The sequence below is a fragment of the Otolemur garnettii genome, unplaced genomic scaffold (assembly GCF_000181295.1).
Source record: "Otolemur garnettii isolate 467f Iridium unplaced genomic scaffold, OtoGar3 scaffold00373, whole genome shotgun sequence".
Taxonomy (NCBI): Eukaryota; Metazoa; Chordata; class Mammalia; order Primates; family Galagidae; genus Otolemur; species Otolemur garnettii.
The window spans coordinates 27,084-53,174 of record NW_003852768.1 but is presented as its reverse complement, the minus strand read 5'-3'; the positions used below and the strand labels follow the sequence as shown (position 1 = coordinate 53,174).

General features: G+C 37.2%; 1 protein-coding gene across 1 annotated transcript in view; it reads left to right on the top strand.

Annotated features, from left to right (window-relative positions):
* LOC105888396 (transmembrane gamma-carboxyglutamic acid protein 1-like) overlaps positions 1 to 25,416 on the top strand; it is an 88,040-nt gene extending 62,624 nt beyond the window's left edge. Inside the window, exon 3 of the mRNA XM_023509120.1 lies at positions 25,196 to 25,416. Within this exon, the coding sequence (XP_023364888.1) occupies positions 25,196 to 25,386 (191 nt within the window). The 3' untranslated portion in view covers positions 25,387 to 25,416. The remainder of the gene's footprint in view (positions 1 to 25,195) is intronic.
* Positions 25,417 to 26,091: the final 675 nt, after the last annotated feature.

Below are 26,091 nucleotides of genomic sequence, written 5' to 3'. Positions count from 1 at the left end.
TTGGGACAGAGTCTCACTGTGTTGCCCTGGGTAGAATGCTGTGGCATCACAGCTCACAACAACTTCAAATTCTTGGACTTAAGTGATTCTCTTGCCTCAGTCTCCCAAGTAGCTGGGACTACAGCCACCCACCACAACGCCCGGCTATTTTTTGGTTGTAGTTGTCATTATTGTTTAGCTGATCCGGGCTGGATTCGAACCTGCCAGTCTTGGTGTATGTAGCTGGTGCCATAACCACTGTGCTACGGGTGCTGAGCTTATTTTGTTTACTTTAAAAGATGCCTCAGCAAGTGTTGGTTCAAATGGTAAGGCAGTTAATATACAGTTGATCCTTGAACAATGAAGCACATTAGGGGTACTATACCCCACACACAGTAAAAAGTCCATGTATAACTTTCAGCTCCCCAAAAACTTTACTAATAGCCTACAGTGACCCGAAGCCCTACCATTAACATAAAAGGTTGATTAATACCTATTTTGTATATTCTTTGTATTTTATATATTATTATAATAAAGTAAGCTAGTGAAAAGTAAATGTTATTAAGAAAATCATAAGGAAGAGAAAATATATTTACTATTCTTTAGTGGAAGTGGATCATCATAAATTATCCTCATTGTTTTACATTGGGTAGGGCAAGAAGGAAAATAAAGAAGAAGAAGAAGTGTTGATCTTGCTGTCCTGGGTGGCAGAGGAGGCAGAAAAATCCGTGCATAAGTAGATTTGCACAGTTCAAATCTATGCTGTTTAATGGTCTGCTGTAGTTCCTGTCAGAGAACAGGAACTTGATAATGTAATCTGCAAAGATGGGCATGTTTCCAACCTGGAGATCGGACAAGGGATGTGCTTCAAAGAATACTGCTTTAACAACACAGAAGCTCGTGATGACATTTTGACTGTGTTGACCACTTTAAAATCATTTGTAACATCCTAAATCTCAAAGAGAGTCTGTCCTTTACTCTCTAAGCTTTGCTTAGTTTGTCTGATTATGTTTGTTAATTGCTGACACAGTTATTGGAAAAAGAAAGATGCTACTGTGTACTATTTTCTCTTTTCTGATGCTAAACAATGAAGTTTTTACTGGATTTGGCAAAGATTCTCACAAACGTAGCTCAATGTATCATACAAAGGGACACAGAGGTGGGGCCATGCCTGTGGCTCAGTAAGTAGGGCGCCAGCCCCATATACCAAGGGTGGCAGGTTCAAACCCAGCCCCAGCCAAACTGCAACAACAACAACAACAAAAAAAATAGCCGGGCGTTGTGGCGGGAGCCTGTAGTCCCAGCTACTCGGAAGGCTAAGGCAAGAGAATTGCCTAAGCCCAAGAGCTGGAGGTTGCTGTGAGCTATGACGCCATGGCACTCTACCAAGGGCCACAAAGTGAAACTCTATTTCTAAAAAAAAAAGGGGGGAGGACACAGAGGAAAGTACCACAAAGATATGGCATTAGCCTCATGAAATGATTTAAGGATCCATGAAAACAAAGAACATAGCTGGACAACTATACAGTTTAGGTGAAAAAATAAAAAATGAATTAAAATTGAGGAGAATTTATTTTAGTATTCTTTGATACCAGATGAAGAAATTATTTATAACTATATGTTAGAAAAATCATTTTCTTAATTTATGTGACTAGGGTAAGATGAAAACAAACTTGTGTATTAATTTTCCTATTAGACCACCATCAGTATTCATTATGTGAAGCATAGAAATTCTATTTACTATATATAAATTCTTAGGTAGGGCTTTGTATTTAAGACTCTAAAGAACTTATAATTATTTTGATATTAATAAATCTGTAGAGCACTTTAAACTCACAGATATTTCCTTTACATTACCTTATTTGAAAGCTGTATGACAACCCTATGAATAAATAGGGATTAGTATCCTCATATGCTATAAAAAAGAGGCTCAGAGGACAAATCCTTATCTATAATCTACAGCTTGTTACTAGAGAGCCAAATGCAAAACTAGGTCTTTTTATGTCATATGCAGTTTTTCTTTTCTTCCAATAAACCATGTTCTGAATGTTCTATTAATCAGTAACATATAAAGTAAATTATTAATAAAAACTTAGGAGCTATCTGTTGCTGTTAGAGGTACAAAAGAAATTATTTTCTAAGATCTATGACAATGTTCTTATATCAAGGGGACTAGACAGACAAGCAAAGGGAAATGTCTCATTGTCCATCAACATTTGTGGTAACAGTTAAAACACATGTTTATCAGATAGTAGAGTGCCTCAAGTATTAAAATCTTCAGAGTAGCAGTGGTCCCTGGCTATAGTAATTCAAAAGGCAACAGCATTGATTGTCAGTGACCAAAGTAGATTAACAAGATATTTCAATTCAGAAGCTTGCTCTGCACAAATCACAAGGGAGGTACCTAAAGTAAGTGGCCTGACACTGTTTACCTGGCTCCTGTGTAACTTACCATTTTTAAATGATAGGTTTTTATCTTTGTGGTTTTTCTTGCCACAAATAATGTAATACATCACGGAACACCAAAACAGAATGAAATGACAAGATGGGATGCTAGTTCAATAAAAACCAGCATGTACAAATAAAATCATGTGTAAAATTATAGTAGAGAATTAACATTTTCACAAAGAAGAGAACATGAGGATTCTGCAATGTGTGTAAGTAAGCTCACAAAATATTACATACGTAAATAGTCAGCTCTCCATATGTGCAGATTCCACATCTATAGATTCAACCAAGCACAGATCAAAATATTCAGAAATAAATAAAAATAAAAAATAATACAACAATAAAAGCAATACAAATAAAAACAGTACAGTATAACAATTATTTATAAAGAATTTACATTATTTTGTGTATTAAAAGTAATCTTGAGAGAAAGTACACAGAGGATATTTTAAGGTTATATGTGAATACTATACCATTTTATATAAGAGAGTCAAGCATTTTGGTATCTTTAGAAGGTCCTGGATCCAGTCCCCAGCAGATACCAGATGACTGTACTAGACTATTTATCTTTAATCATTTTCAGGTGGAAATTAAAGCTTTAGTCTATCTTTTAATTTCATTCCTGAAATGATATATTCATAATAAAATGATAAAAGGCTCAGTACCCCCAGTAAGTATTATTTTTACCTACAAAGCAGTTTCTTTATAGTTTTATTGCTAAAAATTCTGGTATTATTGTTCTTATTATAACCTATAAGTGGAATTTTATTTTTTTATAAAAATGTATCTGTCTTCCATCTAAAGTTTTTTTCTATCTCAGAGCACACTTTTATTACTGTATTTTCTAACAGTAATTTGTGGTAGCTCTTTCTCTAATATGCAATTACTAATGGCCAATTTCACTGTCTACCTTAAAAATAGAGCTTCTGGAAAAAGTTAATCATGCCATCTCAACAATAGCAAACCACAAGCTGCTCCTACACATCCTTCACAAGATAAGAATAATACACTCAGCCATGAATCTTCAAAAAGACCAATTTGGTTTTGATGCATAGACAACAGTATGTCTGGAATAGTTAATGTTTGTGTTCAAGCAGGCCTTATTTATAGGGGATAACTAGGATAAAATAGATAACTTTATAGATAACTTAGCATTTTTTCGATTTCTCCCCTTTTAGAAGTTAGTGTGTGGAAACAGCTCTTAACTACCTAGCCTAGAAGAAAATCTTAGGTCTACAAAATCTTAATATGAAGAGTCATTTTTCCTTCTCCATTTTCCATACTTAATGGCAACATGCTGTTAATAGTCTAGTATATATGAACATATAGTCATGCTATAAATAAACAGTGGCAGTGCTGCCATTTAATCTTGGTTTCTTATAATTCCTTTGGGTCCTTGGATGTGATTGGCTCCTTTAGCCGAAGGAACCCAAACACGTCCCCCCACTTATCAAGACTTAGTGGAAGGAAAGATGGTTTACAGCCACCACAGTAAACACCTACGTTCTTTGATTCACTGATGAACTATTGCTCAATTGAAGCCAATTCTAAACTTTACTTCTGAGTTTGCAACTCCATTTTTTCAAACAGGGAATGCACCTTCAAACTGACAAACCTCGTGAAGTGACTGTCTCATAATATAGTATGTAATTTGATTTGGCAGCTGCCTAGACTATAGTTCAAGTGAAAGCATACATTTAAAGTCAATTAATTATTTCATTTTCTGGTCTATATTAGATCTGAGAGTCTCTTTATTATTGTGACATATTCTTGCCTCTGTAGTTTAGATGATACCAACTTATTGTAAACTCTATTTTATCTTCTTAATTTTATAACAGTAATACAAATCTGCATGGGGCTGACAACTGCCATTATGTTTTCTTGACAAGTCTTTCCCACCAGAAAAAGAGATAACTATTTAAGGAACAGGCTACTTTTTTTTTTTTTTAAACTCATTACAGTGCTTGATGCTTTTTGTTATTTACTTACTAAAGAAGAAAATAACTGTTAGTTCATAAGTGTAGAAGTTTCTCAACCTCAGCACTATTGAGATTATTATTATTTTTTTTTTTTTGCAGTTTTTGGCCAGGGCTGGGCCTGAACCCACCACCTCTGGCATATGGGGCCGGCACCCCACTCCTTTGAGACACAGGCGCCACCAACTATTGAGTTTTTTTAAAAATTGAGGCAAAATTCATGTAACATAGACTTGGCAGTTCTAAAGTATGCAATTTAGTGGCATTTAGTACTTTCACAATGTTGTGTAACTACCTAGTTCCAAAACACTTTCATGACTTCAAAGGAGACTCAATACCTATTAAGCAGTCACTTAGTATTTCTTCCTCCTCCCAGATTCTGGCTACTTCTAACCTGCTTTCTATCTCTATGGATTTACCTATTCCAGGTATTTCATATAAATCAAATAATACATGACCACACTGTGCACATGTGTCTAGCTTTTTTTTCAGTTAACATACTTTTTTTAGGTTTGGCACCTGTGGCTCAAGCGGCTAAGGTGCCAGCCACATACACCTGAGCTGGCGGTTCCAATCCAGCCCGGGCCCACCAAACAACAAAAAATAGCCGGGCATTGTGGGGTGGGTGCCTGTGGTCCCAGCTACTTGGGAAGCAGAGGCAGGAGAATTGCTTGAGCCCAGTAGTTGGAGTTTGCTGTGATGCCACGGTACTCTACCCAGGGTGACAGCTTAAGGCTCTCTCTCCAAAAAAAAAAAACAAAAAACAAACAAACAAAAAAACCCATAATTTTTTAAAGTTTATTTATGTTGTATTAGTATTTCATTCCTTTTTATAACTGAATAATATTCCATTCTATGAATGTACCACATTTATCCATTTATCAGTTGATGGACATTTATCTATTTTTTACCTTTTGGCTGTTGAGACTAGTGCTTCCATGAATGTAAATGTACACATTTTTGATTTAATATCTGTTTTCAGTTATTTTGGGTATAGACCTAGGAGGCATTTTAGGCTGTGGGCGATATCCTGTGCATTTTAGAATGTTAAGTAGCATCCTTGGCCTCTTCCTACTAGATGCCTATGGGACTCTCCCCCTTAAATTTATGCCAACCAAAAATATATTCAGATATTACCAAAGGTCCCCTAGGAGTAAAAAAATAACCTAAGATTGAGGACCACTGGTTTAGAATAAATAGAAGAAAGTCTTTTTCTTTTGAGGCAGAGTCTCACTGTGTTGCCCTTGGGAGAGTGCTGTGGGGTCACAACTCACAGCAACCTCAAACTCTTGGCCTTAAGCCATTCTCTTGCCTCAGTCTCCTAAAGAGCTGGAACTACAGGCGCCTGCCACAATACCTGGCTATTTCTTTTGTTGCAGTTGTCATTGTTGATTTTAGCTGTCCCAGGATAGGTTCGAACCCGCCAGCCTTAGTTTATGTGGCCGGCGCCCTACCCACTCAGCTATGGGCGCTGCCTAGAAGAAAATGTTTAAAGGTAAGCCTTATTTAACATATTGCTATGTTTTATTTTTAAATAGGCTTTGCTTTTTTAGGGAAATTTTAAGTTCACAGGAAAATTGAATAAAAGGTGCAGAGAATTCCCAAATACCTCCTTCTCCCACAGACACATAGCCTCTCCCATTATCAACATCCCTTGCCAGAGAGGTACATTTGTTACAACTGATGAACCTACCTTGACACACCATTATCACACACAATCTACAGTTTACATTAGGGTTCATTCTTGGTGTTGTTCATTCTATGGGTTTGGACATAATGACTAATGACATGTATCTACCGTTATAATATTATACAGAGTAGTTTCACTGCCTCAACAATCCTTTGTGCTTCACCTATGCATCTCACCCTCCTCACCCCCCTGACAAACCTCGTGAAGTGACTGTCTCATAATATAGTATGTAATTTGATTTGGCAGCTGCCTAGACTATAGTTCAAGTGAAAGCATACATTTAAAGTCAATTAATTATTTCATTTTCATTTTCATTTTCATTTTCGTCCCCAGCCCTGGAAACCTACAGATGATCTCCATATTTTGTCTTTTCCAGAATGTTATATAGTTGTACTCATTCAATATGTACCCTTTTTGGATTAGCTTCTTTCACTTTAGTAATTGAAGGGTCCTCCATGCCTTTTCATGGCTTAATAGCTCATTTGTTTTACCATTGAATAATATTCTATTGTCTGGATGTACCACAGTTTGTTTATTCATTTATCTACTGAAGGATGTCTTGGTTATTCCAAGTTTTGGCAATTACGAATAAAGCTGCTGTAAACATTTTGTGTGGACCTAAGTTTTCAGCTTTCTTGTGTAAATACTGAGGAGTACAATTGCTGGATCATATGATGAGAATGTGTTTAGTTTTATAAGAAACCACCAAACTGTCTTCTAAAGTGACTATACCATTTGCATTCTCACCAGCAATGAATGAGAGTTTGTGTTTCTCCATATATCTTTGACATCATTGATGTTAGTATCCTAGATATTGGCCATTTGAATAGGTATGTAGTGGTATCTCATTATTTTAACTTGCAGTTCCCTGATGACATATAGTCATGAGCTATATAATGACATTTTGGTCAACAATGGACTGAATATACAATGGTGGTCCCATGAGATTATAGTACTATTTTTTTTTTTTGAGACAGAGTCTCAAGCTGTCACCCTGGGTAGAGTGCTGTGGCGTCACAACTCACAACAACCTCAAACTCTTGGGCTTGAGCGATTCTCTTGCCTCAGCCTCCCAAGTAGCTGGGACTACAGGTGCCTGCCACAACACCTGACTATTTTTTTGTTGTTGCAGTTGTCATTGTTGTTTTAGCTGAGCCAGGCTGGGTTTGAACCCACCAGCCTCAGTGTATGTGGCTGGCGCCCTACCCATTGAGCTATGGGTGCCACCCCATAATACCATATTTATACTATATCTTTCCTATGTTTAGATATACAAATACTTTTTTTTTTTTTTTTGGCCAGGGCTAGGTTTGAACTCGCCACCTCTTGCATATGGAGCTGGCGCCCTACTCCTTTGAGCCACAGGCGCTGCCCCGATATACAAATACATTTTATTACAGTTGCCTACTGAATTGATTATGATAACATATTGTACATGTTTGTAGCCTAGGAGCAATAGTCTGGACCAGTGGTTCTCAACCTTCCTAATGCTGCAATGTATTTTCTTTGTTAAAAAGGGGTCGCTACCCACAGGTTGGGAACCTCTGGTCTAGCCCTTATAACTAGGTGTGTAGTAGTGTTTACTATATGGGTTTATGTAATTATACTCTATGATATTCATATGGAAAAATGACCTGACAACACCTGTCTCAGAACATATTCCCATCCTTGAGAAACACATGGCTTTATACTGTGGAGCATCTTCTCATATGTATATTTTCCATCTATATATCTTTCTTGGTGAGGAGTTGTTAAGGTCTTTGACCTATTTTTAAATCTGGTTGTTCTTTGGGTAACAGTTATGTCTTTTGCAAATATTTTCTCCCATTCTGTGGTTTGTATTTTCATTCTCTTTATATTATGATGGATTTTATAAATGTAAGTTGAGTCTAAAGGAGAGCAATATATGTTTCTGGAGACCAAGCTGTAGTCCTAGTCCTATGATCAAGTAGTTGTGTCTTTGGGTAAATCACTTAACTATAAATTTCAGTTTTATAAACAGTAAAATGAAGGGGTTAAGATGGATCAGTGGTTTTCAGTGTGCTCAATGAAGCCTTGGGTATTCTAAAGAGGCCCCTGAGATGGGCCACCATGATGGAAGGGAAGAAAGGGAATTTCTCCAAATGTATATAATAGCACCTCCTATCCAGATAGAATAACTCGAATATTTTACATTTTATCTGTTTTTATTTCTTTATAGGTTTGACTTGCAGAGGATTCTATGACTATTAAAAGCTTAAAATGCTGGCTTGGCACCTGTGGCTCAAGTGGCTCCAGCCACATACACCTAAGGTGGCGGGTTCGAATCCAGCCCGGGCCTGCCAAACAACAATGACGGCTGCAACCAAAAAATAGCCAGACATTGTGTCGGACACCTGTGGTTCCAACTACTTGGGAGGCTGAGGCAGGAGACTCGCTTAAGCCCAGTAGTTGGAGGTTGTTGTGAGCTGTGATGCCATGGCACTCTACCCAGGGGGACAGCTTGGGGCTGTGTCTAAAAAAAAAAAAGCTTAAAAAGCCACTAGATTTGGGTGGCACCTGTGGCTCAAAGGAGTAAGGTGCCGGCCCCATATACCAGAGGTGGTGGGTTCAAGCCCAGCCCCAGCCAAAAACTGCAAAATAAATAAAGAAATAAGCCACTAGATTTAATGAATTTCAAAGTTCCTTTCATCTCTGAGATTCTGTTATATATACATATTAATTACTATCTACCTTTTAAAGTTGTATTAATGTATAAAGGGAGAGAAAATAATATGGTAGAAGGAATAGCAGAATAGTTAATATTATGTGCTTCTCTGATGATGACAAATCAGTTGCTTCCATACTTTATGGTCTTAGAGAATATAATTCTTCCCATTGTTTCTAGTGTGGCTTCATATACTCAGTATATTTGGTTGAACCATGGGATATGCTGAAAGTCATGATTTTGGCTTATAGAAACTAGTTTCATATCTTTCAATCAATATATATGCAGTATGCATAGGGAACCCTTGAATTCAGAGGCTTCTAAAGCATCCAGCTCTCATACGAGAGCTCTCCAGAAAGTATCCAGTGATGTTATATGAAAAATAGAGACATAGATGGCTGAATACTTTCTAAACGACTCTCATGTATCAGTAAATTAGAACTGTATGGATTGCATGAGTGGTTAAAGGTCTAGTTTGGAAACAAATGAGATTCTAGAATTCTGTGCATTAGCCTAACAGATCCTTTGGGATTAGATTACATGTAGGCTAGCAAGAGTGTATTGAAAATAATCAAAAATCAAGTTTTCTTTACACTTATTAGGTTTTTTGATAAATGTTAGTAGCTTCCAATAGTTTAAGGCCTGAGAGGCCTAGGCCTCTCTACAATCTGGTTACCAGGTTACAACCAAGCCTTAGGTAAATTTTGCTATATACAGACATTTATTAACAAGAAGGCACAGTTCTGCCATATATCCTCGTATATAAACTCCATGAAACCCTACTTCTTTCCTCCTTTGGGTTCATCTACCATATCTAAGCTAAAAAGTTCATCTGAGGCATATGTGACAGCATTCTAACTATGGTATTCATCTCACCCATCCAGTTAAATTAAAGCAACCACGAATCCTTAAACTCAACTGGTGAACATGGTGCCATTTAGAAATCAGTTCTTTGCCACCATTCCTAAGGGTACAAACTTCAGGGGCTTTAGATTTTTATACTGTGTGCAAGCAAAACCTGTGTGCAAACTGCCATCTCTAGAGCAAATTCATATATACAGCATTGATTTCACCAGTGAAAAGTCATTTCTGAAATCTATGTGCTAAACTAGCAAAGGCACTAACTTTTCAGTGAAACTCCATTTCATAAACCTACTATGCACTACTGTGGGCTGAATTTTTTTGTGGTAGCCCCCTTTGGAATGTGGCTTTCTGGTTAAATGTAGTGTGTATCATACTAGAACAATTACCTACTTCTAAATTCTAGATTACAGCTATCACATTGAGTACCTATCATACTGTCTGTCTTTGTGGATGGCTGGTAAAGCAGTTATAATAACATAAAGCTACCATATTTCCCTGAAAATAAGACCTACCCCCCAAAATAAGCCCTAGCAGGATTTCTATGCATTTGTTAAATATAAGCCCTACCCTGATAATAAGACCTGGTGATGGGCGTGGCTATGCATTTCAGCACAGAGCAGTAAGGAAGACTGGAATACCTTTTATCTGCCACAGCTCCTTTCTCCGAGCTGTTCGCACTTGCACGGGTGCGCTAGTGGTAGCCGTGGTCACAGGCATCCTATTGCGCAGATGTGAACAGCTAGGGGAAAGGAGTTCATGCATCACTAGCGCCAGCCCCACCAACAAGGTCACTCCCCCGTCAGGTTCCTGTAGAAGATGACTTAACTGTATTTGAATAAATGTAGATTATTGTATTATACTTAATAAAAATAAGACATCCCCTGAAAATAAGCCCTAGTGTGTCTTCTTCTTCTTTTTTTTTTTTTTTGAAACAGAGCCTCAAGCTGTCCCCCTGGGTAGAGTGCTGTGGCATTACAGCTCACAGCAACCTCCAACTCCTGGGCTCAAGCGAGTCTCCTACCTCAGCCTCCCAAGTAGCTGGAACCGTAGGTGCCTACCACAACGCCTGGCTATTTTTTGGTTGCAGCTGCCATTGTTGTTTGGCGGGCCAGGCTGGATTTGAACCCACCACCTTGGATTTATGTGGCTGGTGCCTTAGCCACTTGAGCCACAGGCGCTGACCCCCTGGTATGTCTTCTTGAGAAAAAATAAATATAAGATAGTGTCTTATTTTGGGGGAAACATGGTATGTGTTTAAAACCATATTTCATATTTGATGAGTTCTGTCTACCTACCTTTTTTTCCCCATTAAGTAGTGATTATTAGTCATAGATATTTCCATATGCTTCCATATGGGAGAGAAATATAATCAGTATAGTAGGATCTGTAAACTATTAATAGAAAGGAAATCTTATGGGTGTAACAACTGTAAACACTGACATCTGATATTCTTCCTGACACAATTCAGGAACTAGTAACAGAAGGAATAGCCATCTTTGGACTGCTCTTGTTTTGATGATTCCACCTGATTGTATGCTTAATCATTCCAAAGTAGGCCATTTATTAATTCCATATTTGTTTGTTTACTATGGGCAAGGCATTTTCCCTAGTTCAGAAATATCATGTGTTAGAATGCCATGCCTTTAAATCAGTTGGCATAATTGCTAGTGATTTGATTGCTGTTGTCTGCCATTTCCTGAAGAATTCTTTTTGGCAAGAAGTAGCTTTAAATTTTAAAACCCCCTCAAAGAAAAATTTACCTTTTACTTTCTTTTTCTGGAGTATGTATTGGGCCATTTCTATCTCTTTTTTACTTATGAAGCATAAAATCATGAGACAAGGCATGATCAAGAGACATCTGAACGTATGGTCTAAAATCTGGTTTTAAGAAAACCATATTGAGATATTTATAAAGTATTACTGATCACTGTGGGAGGACCATATTGGTTTTTATTTTATTTTATTTTTTTTTTTTTAGAGACAGAGTCTCACTTTGTCACTCTCAATAGAGTACCATAGTGTCACAGCTCACAACAACCTTCAGCTCTTGGGCTTAGGCGATTCTCTTGCCTCAGCCTCCCAAGTAGCTGACAACATCCAGCTATTTTTGGTTGCAGTTTGGCCGGGGCTGAGTTGAACCCACCACCCTCAGTATATGGGGCTAGCATCCTACTCACTGAGCCACAGGTGCCACCCTGGTTTTGTTTTCAAAGAATTTTGTTTTGAGACAGAGCCTCACTCTGTCATCCCAGATAGAGTGCTGTGCCATAATATCTCACAGCAACTTCAAACTGTTGAGCTCAAATGATCCTCCTGCCTCAGCCTCCTGAGTAAGTAGGACTACAGGCACCTGCGACACAACACCCAACTAACTTTTTTCTATTTTTATTAGAGACAGGATTTTGCTCTTATTTAGGCTGACCTAGAACTTAGGAGCTAAGCAATCCACCAACCTCAGCCTCCCAGAATGCTAGGATTACAGGTGTGAGCCACCACCCCCAGCCTTGGTTTTAAAGAATATTGACTTTATACGGAGTCTTACTTTGTGGCCCTCAGTAAAGCACTATGGAATCATAGCTCAAAGCAACCTCCACCAACCCTTGGGTTTAAGTGATTCTCTAGCCTCAGCCTCCCAAGTAGCTGGGACTACAGGCACCTGCCAGAATGCCCAGCTATTTTTTGGTAGAGACGAGGTCTCACTCTGGCTCATGCTGATCTTGAACCTCTGAGCTCAGGGCAATCCACCTGCCTCAGCCTCCCAGGGTGCTAGGATTGTAAGTGTGAGCCACCATGCCCAGCCCATTATTTCTTTTACTATTTCTCTTATAGAAATTCATTTCTAGCATATTATTAACACTCGTGCCAGGACATCTGCCTGTTATCATTTAGTATTTCATTATATGCCTCCAGTAGTACTAAGATATTTTTAAAAATGTCTTAGGTAATGATGATAATCGACACATTATCCTTAGGAAAAGGGATTAGGGTGTTAAAGATATTTATAATAACATTTTTCTTCTCTCAAACTTTTTAGACTTACTACTTTCACTAGCTCAGTCCTGCAACTTCAAATTATTTTTAAAATATCTGAGCCTTTGAATAGGTTTTAGCTACCAAATTCTTGTATAAAGACATACTATATGTCTTTCTAACTAAACCACAAATTTGTGACAACCTGGTTGGCGCATGAGTACCACCATACAATAAATTCAGAATTATAAACATGCCAGGTATGAAAAATTTAACCTTTAATTTTCCTAAATAGGTTATAGTGGTGAGATCAAATTGAGAAATATTCCATTTTTCTATTTTCCTAAGTAAGGGCAGTATGATGATCCAAACAGCATTTTTTTAGTTTGCATAATTTGGGTTTTTAGTAAGTGAAATGTCACTTCAGAACTTTTTTTTCCTAAGGAAAACTATTTCCATCAGTTTGTGATTAGTCATTCTTATTTAACTATTTCAGTAGAAAAAAACCCTTAAAGGTATTGTATATAGGTAAACAGGGTAAATAATAATATCCAAATGAGCTATAAGCAAGAAAACAAGGAATTACAAGTGTAACACTTTATAAGATTTATAAAAATAAATCTGAGCACAGGATTAGGTAGGGCAGATGCTTTGTGATTTTCTGCATTGTTTATTTACTTATTGTTGGTTTGGTGATGATGATTGCTTGGCTAAAAAATAATGAATACTGTATTCATATCCTGCAAGAATTTGGGTACAATACAGGACTCCCACTTTATAAAACTCTTGCAATTTATAGAACTCTTTCCTGTTACAACTGAAAGTACCTGAGAAATCCTATGTAAGACCCTTGTTTCACAAATTAGGAAACAGGCCCAAATAAATTAACAAATATAGAATCATGTAGCCAGGTGAGTGTCAGAGCTAGAGCAGGAATCCAGGTCTCCTGACTACAAATTCAGTCTTTTTGCCATGCCACATTTTTCTCTTATGCTACATATTCACTTGTATCAATATAGGGTTGATGAAAGTGGTGAATGGATATTGACTCACTTAAACTCCAAGGATATGCAGTAGAACCTCCATAGTTGACCACCTCCCTACCTGACCACCTCCTCGACCTAATTTTCATAGACCAGACATGCATCACATATATGTATCAGTAGAGTAGGCCTAGAGTCTTATGTTGACTCCGTATGTTGACCAGTTTGTTATAGTCCCTTGGGTAGTCAACTTAGAAAGGTTTTACTATGTCTAAAAAGGTGGCTTTTATATGATAAACAGAAGGCTTAATTAAGCTGATAGCTTCACATATTTTGCAGTCTTATATGAGAAGTTCACTAAACTAATAATAATAAAGTAAACAAGATTATTAGCGATTTATTCAGAAAAATAAAATAGCTTCCTACTTAGTTTGTGGATGCACTATAGATTCAGTCTGTGGTATACCAACATTTACACAACATTGTCTGGGAACAGATTTTCCCATTTGAATAAATATATTTGTAGATTGCCTATGCTCACCTTTTTTAGTATGATAAGGACACTTTTTAAAAACTATTTTATGGAAATAGTTCTAAATTAGATTATATAATTTACTACCTCCTTAAAATTATGCAGAACATCATATATCCTTTTGTTGGTAACTCAAAGTCACCACAATAAACATAATCATTGATGGCTACAGCTTTGTGAACTGTTAATATGAGGGGGGTTATATCCTACTCTAAGCAATCCCCAAGAGGCCTTCTGTAGCTCTTTTCCCTTCAGATTAATTAGCTTTCATTTCTTATTGCTGTCAGTATGTTAATCTAGTTCAGTGCACCCTTCTGCTTTTCTGTTTTCATGTGCAATGAGCCTTTCAAGTCTCATAGCCAGGTTCATGAATGTGGGTAGAATAAATTGCCCCTTTTATTAGTGTAAGGGAGTTAGGGATCCCCTCTAAGTAAAGCATAGCATGAGTTACAATGCATGCCCTTGGTTATCTCTTGTGTCTAAGTTCACAAAACTGGATTTATTTGAGTGACTTCTGTATAAAGAGGTAATACCATCATTAATATTCACAATCATTATGTAAAATATTGGATAGCTATCTGAACACTCAACCTAAAATTCAGAATAACATAGTTTAACTAGTATATTTTCTTGTAGTTACTTATGATTCTGTAAACATATGTATCTGTCATATATACAGTTTTTCTTCCTTATCTTCCTAAGAGCTTCTTTGTGGTCTATTGTTAAAATTCCAAAGCTGATAATCTATCAACATACATTTGACCAAAATTGAAGTTAATGAAAGTAAGCATATAAATGATGATGAAGAATATTTCCTCAAGGGCAGGGCCTGTGGCTCAGTCAGTAGGGTGCCGGCCCCATATACTGAGGGTGGTGGGTTCCAGTCCAGCCCTGACCAAACTGCAAGAAAAAAATAGCCGGGTGTTGTAGCGGGCACCTGTAGTCCCAGCTACTCAGGAGGCTGAGGCAAGAGAATCGCTTAAGCCCAGGAGCTGGAGGTTGCTGTGAGCTGTGATGCCACGGCACTCTACCAAGGGCAATAAAGTGAGATTCTGTCTCTACTAAAAAAAAAAAGGGGGTGGTTTATGAGTATCAAGTCCTTATAATTAAAAGACCAGAAATAGTCCTTAATTTACATCCATAAGAATTTCTGAACTTTTATTTTATTTTATTATTATTTTTAGAGACAGAGTCTCACTTTGTCACCTTGGTAGAGTGATTATCATGATTACCTCATGATAATCTCAAATATTTATGAATCATCAAAGTATATTGTAGTGACTATGCAGCATTGGGATAATTGAAAGGACTTACAAGATTCTACAGCTATGTTTTCATAAGACTTTAATAATGACTAAAGATGTGGTGCAGCAGGAGGAAGATAGTTCCAAAGACCATTTTCAGTAATACAGAACACACTTGTCTTCTAATTGTGAATGACCACGATATGTGCAAGATAACCTGGTGGCAGAGCAGCCAAGTTTACTGAGAATCTTTACTATCCCACTGGGCTCTGTAATCAATTAAATCAGGTGAAAACCATCAGTCTTCACATTTTCAATGAACAGTTTAGACACTCTAACAATGTACAGAGAGCCTCCAAGGGATTGTCAGACTTTAAATAGCACTTTATAAAGCTAGTCACTTTCATCTAAGACTTGATCAAGGAGGTCAAACTCCTAGGCATCCCTGGATTTAAGCAGATGGAATGCAAGTTAACCCTATCTTTACTCATTTATTCTATATTTTTCAAGTCCATTTTTATTATCAGCTTGATAATTCTTTAGTTTTTCCTTTTGTGGAATAACTGCCACAATGAAAATGAGTCATACTGCTATTATTATAAATCTATCTTTGTCATACTCTGAGCAAAGCTCTTTAAGTTTGTAACTATGGGTTGGTGCTATCATTCCAAATTTATAGATGAAGATGTGATGCTTAGGTTTTTGCTTTCCTCACATAGCACTGTTTGCTTTGACACCTTTTTTTCTTACTTTATAACTGATGTGCACTATTTAGCAAGCTTGAGATAGAAATGAGATCACATTTGTTCCTCAAGTTAAATAACCACAACACCACCTCCCCCCAATAATGCAATAATATCTTTCTTCCTTCACTGACTAATCTTGTTCCTTTGGGAAATCCAATAACTCCAGGATTGCACATTAGGTATAGAGGAGTAGGCTGTGACTCTTGCATTGAAGATCAGATATGGAATTCTACGTTCATTTGTAGAAAGTACCTATCTTCTGTTGTTTTTGATGTTCTTGCTGTTGTTGCTTGTGTATAGTGTTGCATCAAAAATAGGGCACCCAAACCAGGATCTTTGGTGCCTAGAACAGTTAGTTCCAAGGTCACTAGAGGAATAACTATAGTAACTGAAGCATAGGTTGCCCCAGCCTGGCTGGTAGTAATTTCTAGCAGTACTGAGGGGGGGGGCACCTTTCTACCCAGCATTTCTCTCACCTGTACTTACTCCCTACCATAGTAGGCTTCGTTTCTCAATATTTCATCTATTTTGTGACCTTGCTATTTCAGTGTTCATGTTCCTAGCCTCTGCTCACAGAATCAAGGTGGCTAACTGATTAGGCAATGACTTGCCTAAGATAACCTACAACTGAGTGATTTGCCTGACTGGTGTAAGGGACTGCACTTTATCCTTTTCCTGCAAGCTATAATTCTTATCAGAACCACCATAACCCACCTGACAGGTTTCAGTAACTTTGAACTTTAAAAGGTATCTCAGTCTCCTTCTTCACAGAAGGAACTTCACAGTCCATTCGAGCTTGACATGTCGAATGGATTTGGCAGAGGAGTAGCAAGACTCCATCAGACTTCAGAGCCTCTAAGTCAGAGGGTCCCAAGAGAGGGTAACTTAATTAGTCACCCTTAGTTGTCACAGTGATTTTTTTTCATAGCAGCCTTGGGCCAAAATAAATTCCTAATTAATAGTTCCATTTGTTAAGACCAAATAAATTAGTAAGTATTTATATCTTGGCAGCATCATAGACATTTGAGAAAAGATAATATACACAAATTGAAAGAAAGCAGTATTTTTATTTCAATCTTCTATAACCATACAGTTATGTACTAATGGGATGTATGTGCCTACTGGGCCCTGCAAAAATTCTCAAATGTTGGAGTCAGATTGGATACTACCACCACCAAATCCATGTGATTTTTTTATATGGTACTATTTTTTTTTATCACTGCTGAGAGTCCAGTTTTGCAAAAAGAAAAAAAAGAGAGACTGTAGAACTATCTTATCTGTTGATGAATCTGTGAAGTACCTCAAGTTAGTAGTTTATGTGGTGTGTGTGGTGTCTCAGATGTTGAGTATCACTGCATTTCATTCAAAAATGTTGAATATACTACGTGTCTTTGCAAAAATGTAAAATATCCTGCACGTCTTCTGTGAGTTTGCCACAACACTTGGGAAACTTTGCTGTACACTTTGAGAACCAAGGTGCCAGTTCCTTGCTAAGCCAAATAGCATCCAGCTGTTCCCTCTTCCCAGAATAGTAGGTGTCCAGCTACTCCACATCATCATAGCTACCAGGGGAAGCCAAGTGCTGCTTACAAAACAAAAATATGTTTGCTCCAAGGGAAGCAAAAATTGAAATAGTCTACAAATTTGAAAAACTTTCTCTTGTCACAAAACAAAAAGGACATTAAAGTGCTGTCTCCCCCCCAAATTTGCTGTAAATATATTTTATACACTATACAAATATGTTATACGACCATATATTAAGTTTCCAATGCTGCTTCATAATTACAAGCATGGTCCATGGCCTCCAAAATTCTGGTCACTTAAGCCTCTAACTCTCTCCTATTTTGCGTTTAATTTATTCCACACAAATTTGATCTTGTTCTATACTAAGTTCTTTAATAGGTGTTTTACGAAGGACTGAAGTTGGATCAACATATTAACACATGGGCCCTGCCCTCAGGAAGCTTATAACCTGGAAGGAAAACCAGATAGTCATACCAAAAACTATAATAAAGTTTGACTAATTGCTTCAAATTAATTGAAGTATACATAAATAGTGAGAATCCATAGCAACTCCAATGAAGTAGGGAGTCAAGTTTGAACATTTTTAGAGGGTATAATATCTGAGTGGAGTAGGAGTTCACTAGACAGAGAAAATATCAGGTACAAAATTATGGAGGCATAAAAGAGCCAACTCATAGAATGGTGAAATTTGGTTTGACTGAGGAATAACATGCATGGCCAAAGAAGTCACCCATTATCCATATCTTTCACATAGGTAGGTCCCTTCCTATCCATTCCTAATGCCACCACTCATAATGCAGGATCCCATTATTTCTTAAGCTGGTCTGTTGTCAGTAACCTATTTATTGCCTGGCCTGTCTCCCCTCTACCTCCAAATATGTTGTACATATACATAGTTTTCTAGGTTATTCTTCCCTAAGTATTGCTCTAAAACAGTTCAGATATCTTAGTCTAATATTAAGTGCCTCCACATGGCAACTGGCCACTTTCCTACTTCTTCCTGTTTTGAGTCTTATACTCTGGCCCTACTGACAAGCTCACTATCTTCATTTATGCTCCTTGCTTTACTCAATTCCAGGCCTTGGCTCACTGTTTTCTTAGGATGTCTTTCCTTGCCACATTTGCATGCGGTAATCCTGTCAATCCTTAAAAGGCCAGCTGAAATACACTTGCAAGTGATCCTTCCCCTTCTACTGCCCTCCACACCCAATAGAAATATGTTTGTTTTCTCACTTCAAAGCACATCTATCATGTTAAATATTACAGTAGAGCTCTCTCTTTGTGTCTTTTTATATTTGTTACCTTTTTCACCAAAGAACCTTGAAGGCAGTGGTCATCTGCTACTCATCTTATGACTTACTGCACCCTTTTCTTTCATTTATTTTATTATTTTCTTTTGAAGAGAAAGCATGACTGTTTATTCCAAGATTATGAAAAAGTGATTAGGTTTTTTGAATAAATTGTGAGGGAGACTGTGTGTATAAGCCTTATATTTGAAATATTTTCTTTAATGAATGTTTCCTAACTAAATCTAAAGAAAAAAAGGTTTAGATTTTTCTTTATTTCCTTTAGTGAGAAAATTGCATGTTTTATATCATACATCAATGTTGTGTCATCAAGCACATTTACATTTGGTATACTTGTCGCATCATGTGATTCCTGACAATTAGGAGTTAACTCACACAATTTAAGGAGAAGGAGATTGAGGGAAGTGATTATCTTTCACTTCAAATATCAGTGCTTCAGTTTTGCTCGATATATATATATATATATTTTTAAGAGTCTCACTTTTTCACCCTTAGTGGTATCATAGCTCACAGCAACCTCCAACTTTTTTTATTAAATCATAACTGTATACATTAATGCATCTATGGAGTACAATGTACTGATTTTATGTACAATTTGGAATGCTTACATCAAACTGGTTAACATAACCTTCACCTTACTTATTTGTTGTATTAAGACGTTTATACTCTACTCTTAATAGTTTTGACATGTACCCCTGCATTGTGCACATTAGGTGAGGTCCCACCAAATGCCCCCGCCCTCCCAGCTTCTCCCCTCCCCTCCCTTCTCTCATCTCTTCCTCCGTCATCATTCTGGACTATAGTTATGTTTTATCATTCATATGAAAGTGTGGGTGATTATATATTGGTTTCATAGTAACATTGAGTACATTGGATACTTTTTCTTCTATTCTTGAGATACTTTACTAAGAAGAGTATGTTCCAGCTCTATCCAGGTAAACATAAAAGATGTAAAGTCACCATCTTTTGTTTGTTTGTTTGTTTGTTTGTTTGTTTTTTTGAGACAGAGCCTCAAGCTGTCGCCCTGGGTAGAGTGCTGTGGCATTACACCTCAGAGCAACCTCCAACTCCTGGGCTCAAGTGATTCTCCTGCGTCTGCCTCCCAAGTAGCTGGGACTACAGGCACCCATCACAGTATCTAGCTATTTTTTTGGTTGCAGCCATCATTGTTGTTTGGCAGGCCCGGGCTAGATTCGAACCCACCAGCTCAGGAGTCACCATCTTTTTTATGGCCGCATAATATTCCATCGTATACCACAATTTGTTAATCCATTCATGAGTTGATGGGCACTTGGGCTGCTTCCACTTGGCAATTATTAATTAGGCTTAAGTGATTCTCTGGCCTCAGCCTCAGGGTCTTGCTCTTGCTTAGGCTGGTCTCAAACCTGTGAGCTTAGACAGACTACCAACCTTGGCCTCCCAAAGTGCTAGGATTATAGGTGTGAGCCACTGCTTGTTGTTTTGAGAGGGGATAATTTGATTTCATCCTGTTGGCTGCTGCCTCCTCCTTTGTTTCTGCATGTAAAAAATTTCTAATTCTAATATAATCATGCAGGGTCCATCAAATTTCCAAATTACTTTGAGAAGGACTGGCAAATATTCTGCCACCATTTCCTGTTCTATCTTATGCCAGATATAACTAATCTATAATAATATTTTTCCTACTAGTCAGGTACTTAGTCCAAGTGGTATCCTTTAACTGACCAGATTTGGCAAGTGAGATAAAATCAACTTGCCAGCTCCATTGAGAGTCCTCAGTATTATATTATCTTGCTTCCTGGTACAAGAAATATGTAGAAGATGATTGTGGAATCATTTATATGACATTTCATTAGGCTAGGATTAGATCTGTTTCCTGCTACATTACCTTCCAGTTGCTTATCCTTTTAATTAGCATACTTTCTGGTTACTAGATAACTGGAGTTGCTTGAATTAGTCTGCTCTCCTTGACTCCCCTTTTCCATTTAGATAGTATATAAGAAAGTATTTTTCTCTTAGGCGTATTTAGGTTTTTTTTTCTCTTAAAAGTTCAAAATATATTATTGTTTATCCTCAGGAAAACTGTCTCAAAACTCAGGGATATCGTAGACTGAAATAACATATGTATTGTGTTTACAATATGGAAGCTTATAGTTTGATCAATTTTTCACTTCTCTGAGCATACATGCAGTATTGTTTTCAGCATAGGATATTGTATTTTATGAGAGAAAGATGGTACAGAGACAAATCCATTTTATATGACAGATGAATAAACAAGACATGCTTATGCTGGAATAGAGAAGCCCTAAGGGAAATAAAATCATCTACAGTCTTTCTTCACATATTAGTTAGCCTGTTATATTAAGGAGACTTGTATGTCATTTCAGAGGATATAAATAAGACCAATGGCTAGGAAGTTATCAATCTGGTAACATGTCTCTTGGAAAAGGAAACCATAGTTAAATAAACATTACAAATACAGTCATATGCCACATTCTGATGTTTCAGTCAATTATCAGACCACATATATGACGGTGGTCCCATAAGATTTTAATGGAGCTGAAAAATTCCTATTGCCTGGTGACATTGTAAGATTATAGCATAACATATTACTCACATGTTTGTGGTGATACTGGTGCAAACAAACCTATTGTGCTGCCAGTTGTGCAAAAGGATAGCACATATGGTTGTATATAGTACATAATACTTTATAATGACAATAAACAACTATGACTAGTGATTTATGTATTTACTATACTTTCATTCATTATTTTAGAGTAGTAAGTACTCCTTCTACTTACTGTAGTAAGTTAATTGTAAAACAGCCTCACACAGGTCCTTCAGAAGATATTCCAGAAGAAGGCATAGTTAACATAGGAGATGACCCCTGAATACCTTCCAGTGGGACAAGATTTGGAGGTAGAAGACAGTGATAGTGATGATCCCTACCCTGTGGAGGCCTAGACTAATGTGTATGTTTGTGACTTAGTTTTTAAAAAATTTAAAAAGCAGCTGGGCACAATGGCTCATACCTATAATCCTACCACTCTCAGAGGCTGAGGCAGGTGCATTGCTTGAGTTCAGGAGTTAGAGACCAGCCTGAGCAAGAGCAAGACCCCATCTCTACTAAAAATAGAAAACCTAGCCAGGCATGTGGTGGGTGCCTGTAGTCCCAGCTACTCGGGAGGCTGAGTTAAGAGGATCACCTGAGCCCAAGAGTTTGAGGTTGTTGTGAGCTATGATGGTGCCACAGCACACTACTAAGGGCAACAGAATGAGACTCTGTCTCAATCAATCAGTCAATCAATTAAAAATACAAAATAAGTTTAAAAAGCCAAATAAATAAGATAAACTAACTTTTTAAATAGTAAAAAAGCTTGGCTCAGCGCCTGTAGCAAAGCAGTTACCATGCCAGCCACATACATGGAGGCTGGCAGGTTCAAGCCTGACCCAGGCCTGCTAAACAACAATGACAACTGCAACCAAAAAATAGCTGAATGTTGTGGTGGGCGCCTGTAGTCCCAGCTACTTGGGAGGCTGAGGCAAGAGAATCACTTAAGCCCAAGAGTTTGAGGTTGCTGTTGAGCTGTGACTCCACAGCACTCTACCCAGGGCAACATAGTGAGACTCTATCTCAAAAAAATAAATAAAAATAAATAGTAAAAAAGCTTATAGTATTAGATTATAAACAAAAAACATTTTTGCATAGCTGCACAATGTGTGTTTTAAGCTGTTATTAAAAAGAACCAACTTTTAAAAATTAAAAAGTTTATAAAGTAAATTATAGTAGGCTAAGGTTAACTTTTTTTTTTTGTTTTTTTGAGACAGAGTCTCACTTCATGGTCCTCGGTAGAGTGCTGTGACATCATACCTCACAGCAACCTCAAACTCTTGGGGTCAAGTAATTCTTTTGCCTCAGCCTCCCAAGTAGATGGGACTACAGGCACCTGCCACAGTGCCTGGCTATGTTTAGAGACGAGGTCTAGATCCAGCTCAGGCTGGTCTCAAACCTGTGAACTCAGGCAGTACACCTGCCTCGGCCTCCCAAGTGCTAGGATTATAGGCGTGAGCCACCCTGCCTGGCTAGGTTAACTTACTATTGAAGAAGGAAAATATTTTTTAAGAAAAAACATTTTTATATATTTAGTGTATCCTAAGGCTACAGTGCTTATAAAAAACTCACAGTATAATACAGGAATGTCCTAGGCCTTCACATTCATTCATCACTCACTCAGTGGCTCACCCATTGTTAACTCCTTGTCCTGCAAGTTCCATTCATAGTAAGTGTCCTATACTGGTGTACTATTTTTTATCTTTTATACTGTATTTCTACTTTACCTTTACTTAACATGTTTAGATACACAAATGCTTAGAACATTCACTAAAGTAACAAGCTGCATGGATTTGTACCTTAGAAGTAGTAAGGTATACTGTATACTCCAGGTGTGTAGTAGGCTATGCCATCTAGGTTTGTGTAAGTGCACTCTGTGATATTCATACACTGACAAAATCACCTAATGACACGTTTCTCAGAATGAATCCACATTGTTAAGCAGTGCATTACTGTACATATTAAATATATCAAGGGCCCTAAAAAGTCATGCAGTTAAAGAACTCTTTAAATTTGTTAACCCCTGCACTCTATAAACACATTCCTCAGAATGTTTCCTAAGGAACTTGCATTATTATAGTGGTTCTCAGACAATGGTAATGAGACTAGTAACATCAGCATTACCTGGGAACTGATTAGAAATGCATTTTTCTTGGTTTTCCCCTATAACTATGGAATCAGAAACTCTGAGGATGAGGCCTAGAAATCTGTAATAATAAGTCCTCTCAGGGCGGTGCCTGTGGCTCAAAGGAGTAGGGCACTGGCCCCATATGCCGGAGGTTGTGGGTTCAAACCCAGCCCTGGCCAAAAACTGCAAAAAAAAAAAAAAAAAAAAAAAAAGTCCTCTCAAGATTCTGATACTGCTAAAAGGTGAAAAGCAGTACTAAAAAATTTTGCTGTTATTTGACTCAACAGCATCTTTTTTGGTTCCTTCACATAACTTAACCACAATTTATATTTTTAAAAGTTTTGTCTCATATTATATGATCCTGATTCATTGTATAGATGGTTCCCCTTATGAGGTACAGAGGAAGGAGATACTTATTGAAGGCCTATCATGGTTTTCACCCTCATGTAGGTACCACCTAACTGGTGTCAATTTGTATACTTCAAATAATGAGTCCATATCTTCTATAAAGTGAAATACCTACTGCCATTTTTGAAAGAGTAGTTACTGGTTTTCTTTTACTTAATTTTTTTTGAAAAGTATAGACTTATTTTTTAGCATCTTGAAAGATCTGTAATGTGCCTTCTCTGATATCAAAGTTCTGTACAGTAGGAAATTTTCAAATTTCTTTGCATTAGTGGAGATTAAATTCTGATGGTATTATATTTATCTCTCCAAATAAGCAAGAGGCTTTTTAGAAAAATCTAATTGAAGTAAAGCTAAAATGTATCTTTATATAAAAATAAAAACAATCCCCCGTAAATATACATATGAATATTGCCTTATTTATTTTACTGGGTTTCATAAATATGTGTTGAATTTTTATACAAAATGCCTCTGTGAGTCAGACAGTAGAATTTTCTTTTTATGAAAGGCAGTGAAATGTGTCTGAAGGACAATTAAACTGTTACACTGTATTTAACTTAAATGCATTTAGTACAAAATTACTATTAGTGTGTCCTCAGAAGGAATTATGACCAAATTTAATTTTTTTTGATGTTATTTTGTAACCTTTTCATACAAGTAATACTTCTCTGAGCTTATATTATTAGGTCAACTGGAGTTTTATTTATTTTTAGTTAGAGGGATACAAATTGATAGTCTAGAGAGTGGATTTTGATTTGGCTGCTGCTGTCTGACAGCAGAATGCCTTGGGGTATCTACTTACAGTAATGAGTATAAGTAGTGCTATCATTATTACTATATTTAAACACCTATGGTTGGCAGGAGTGTGCTGTAAGTCAGAATATAACATAGTTAATTATGTCACTGTCCCTGCCCAGGGCAACTGCTACTGAAAGGACATACTCACATAATGAAGAAGATAGCAGATATAGTCAGTGGTTTATTTCATTGCTCAATCACAAAAAGAACTTTAAGATGTTGGTTCTGTTTTCTAAAGAGCATCTAACAGTTTTCATCTTGTATATTAAGTGCCCACATGGGTTTTATATTACATTTTTATACTCATTGTTATATCTCTTTTTAGTTTTTCTCACAGGAGAAAAAGCTAATTCTGTATTAAAACGTTACCCAAGAGCTAATGGACTCTTTGAAGAAATAAGACAGGGCAACATAGAGCGTGAGTGTAAAGAAGAAGTCTGCACATTTGAAGAAGCAAGAGAAGCTTTTGAAAATAATGAAAAAACTGTAAGTATGTTGGCCATTGAAAAATTATAGATATACCAACCTTTTTGATGTACGTTTAGAATATGCATTCCTGGGCGGTGCCTGTGGCTCAAGGAGTAGGGCTCCAGTCTCATATACCAGAGGTGATGCATTCAAACCTGGCCTTGGCCAAAAACTGCCAAAAAAAAAAAAAAAACCCAAAAAAGTCATTCCTGAATTGGGTACATTGCTATGAGTTAAAAATTGCCTTTGTGAAGGACTCTGAAAATGGAATCTAACTAATAATATTCTGTGGGTGGGAGAGCTAGGTTTACTTCTCTCTGCTTTGGCCTCTCTTGGAGGGCCTCAGTTCTATAGGACTTTGCAGAGCTAGGATTTATTATCTTGGCAAGGGGGAAGGATTTAGTTCACACAAGGCTTTGTTCTAGAAAGTTATAGATAAAATCACTTTACCTAATTATAGAGCAATTGTGGAGGCAGCTAATGGATGCTAATGTTTTAAAACATTTTGCTTCTCATATAAAAGAAAAGACAAAACCAGACTTCCCATCCTACTCAGTGAGAATACTCCTCTTCACCTCTGTTTACTCTAGACCACATGCTGTTCAAGGAAAACAGGAATAGGAAAGCACAAACTAGGGGTGTAAATTCTATAGATGCTTTACACCTGGGAATTACATTACCAGAGGTAGCTGTTGTATAAAGATCTAGTCCTGGGCATCACACACACACACAAAAAAAATTAGATACTAAACA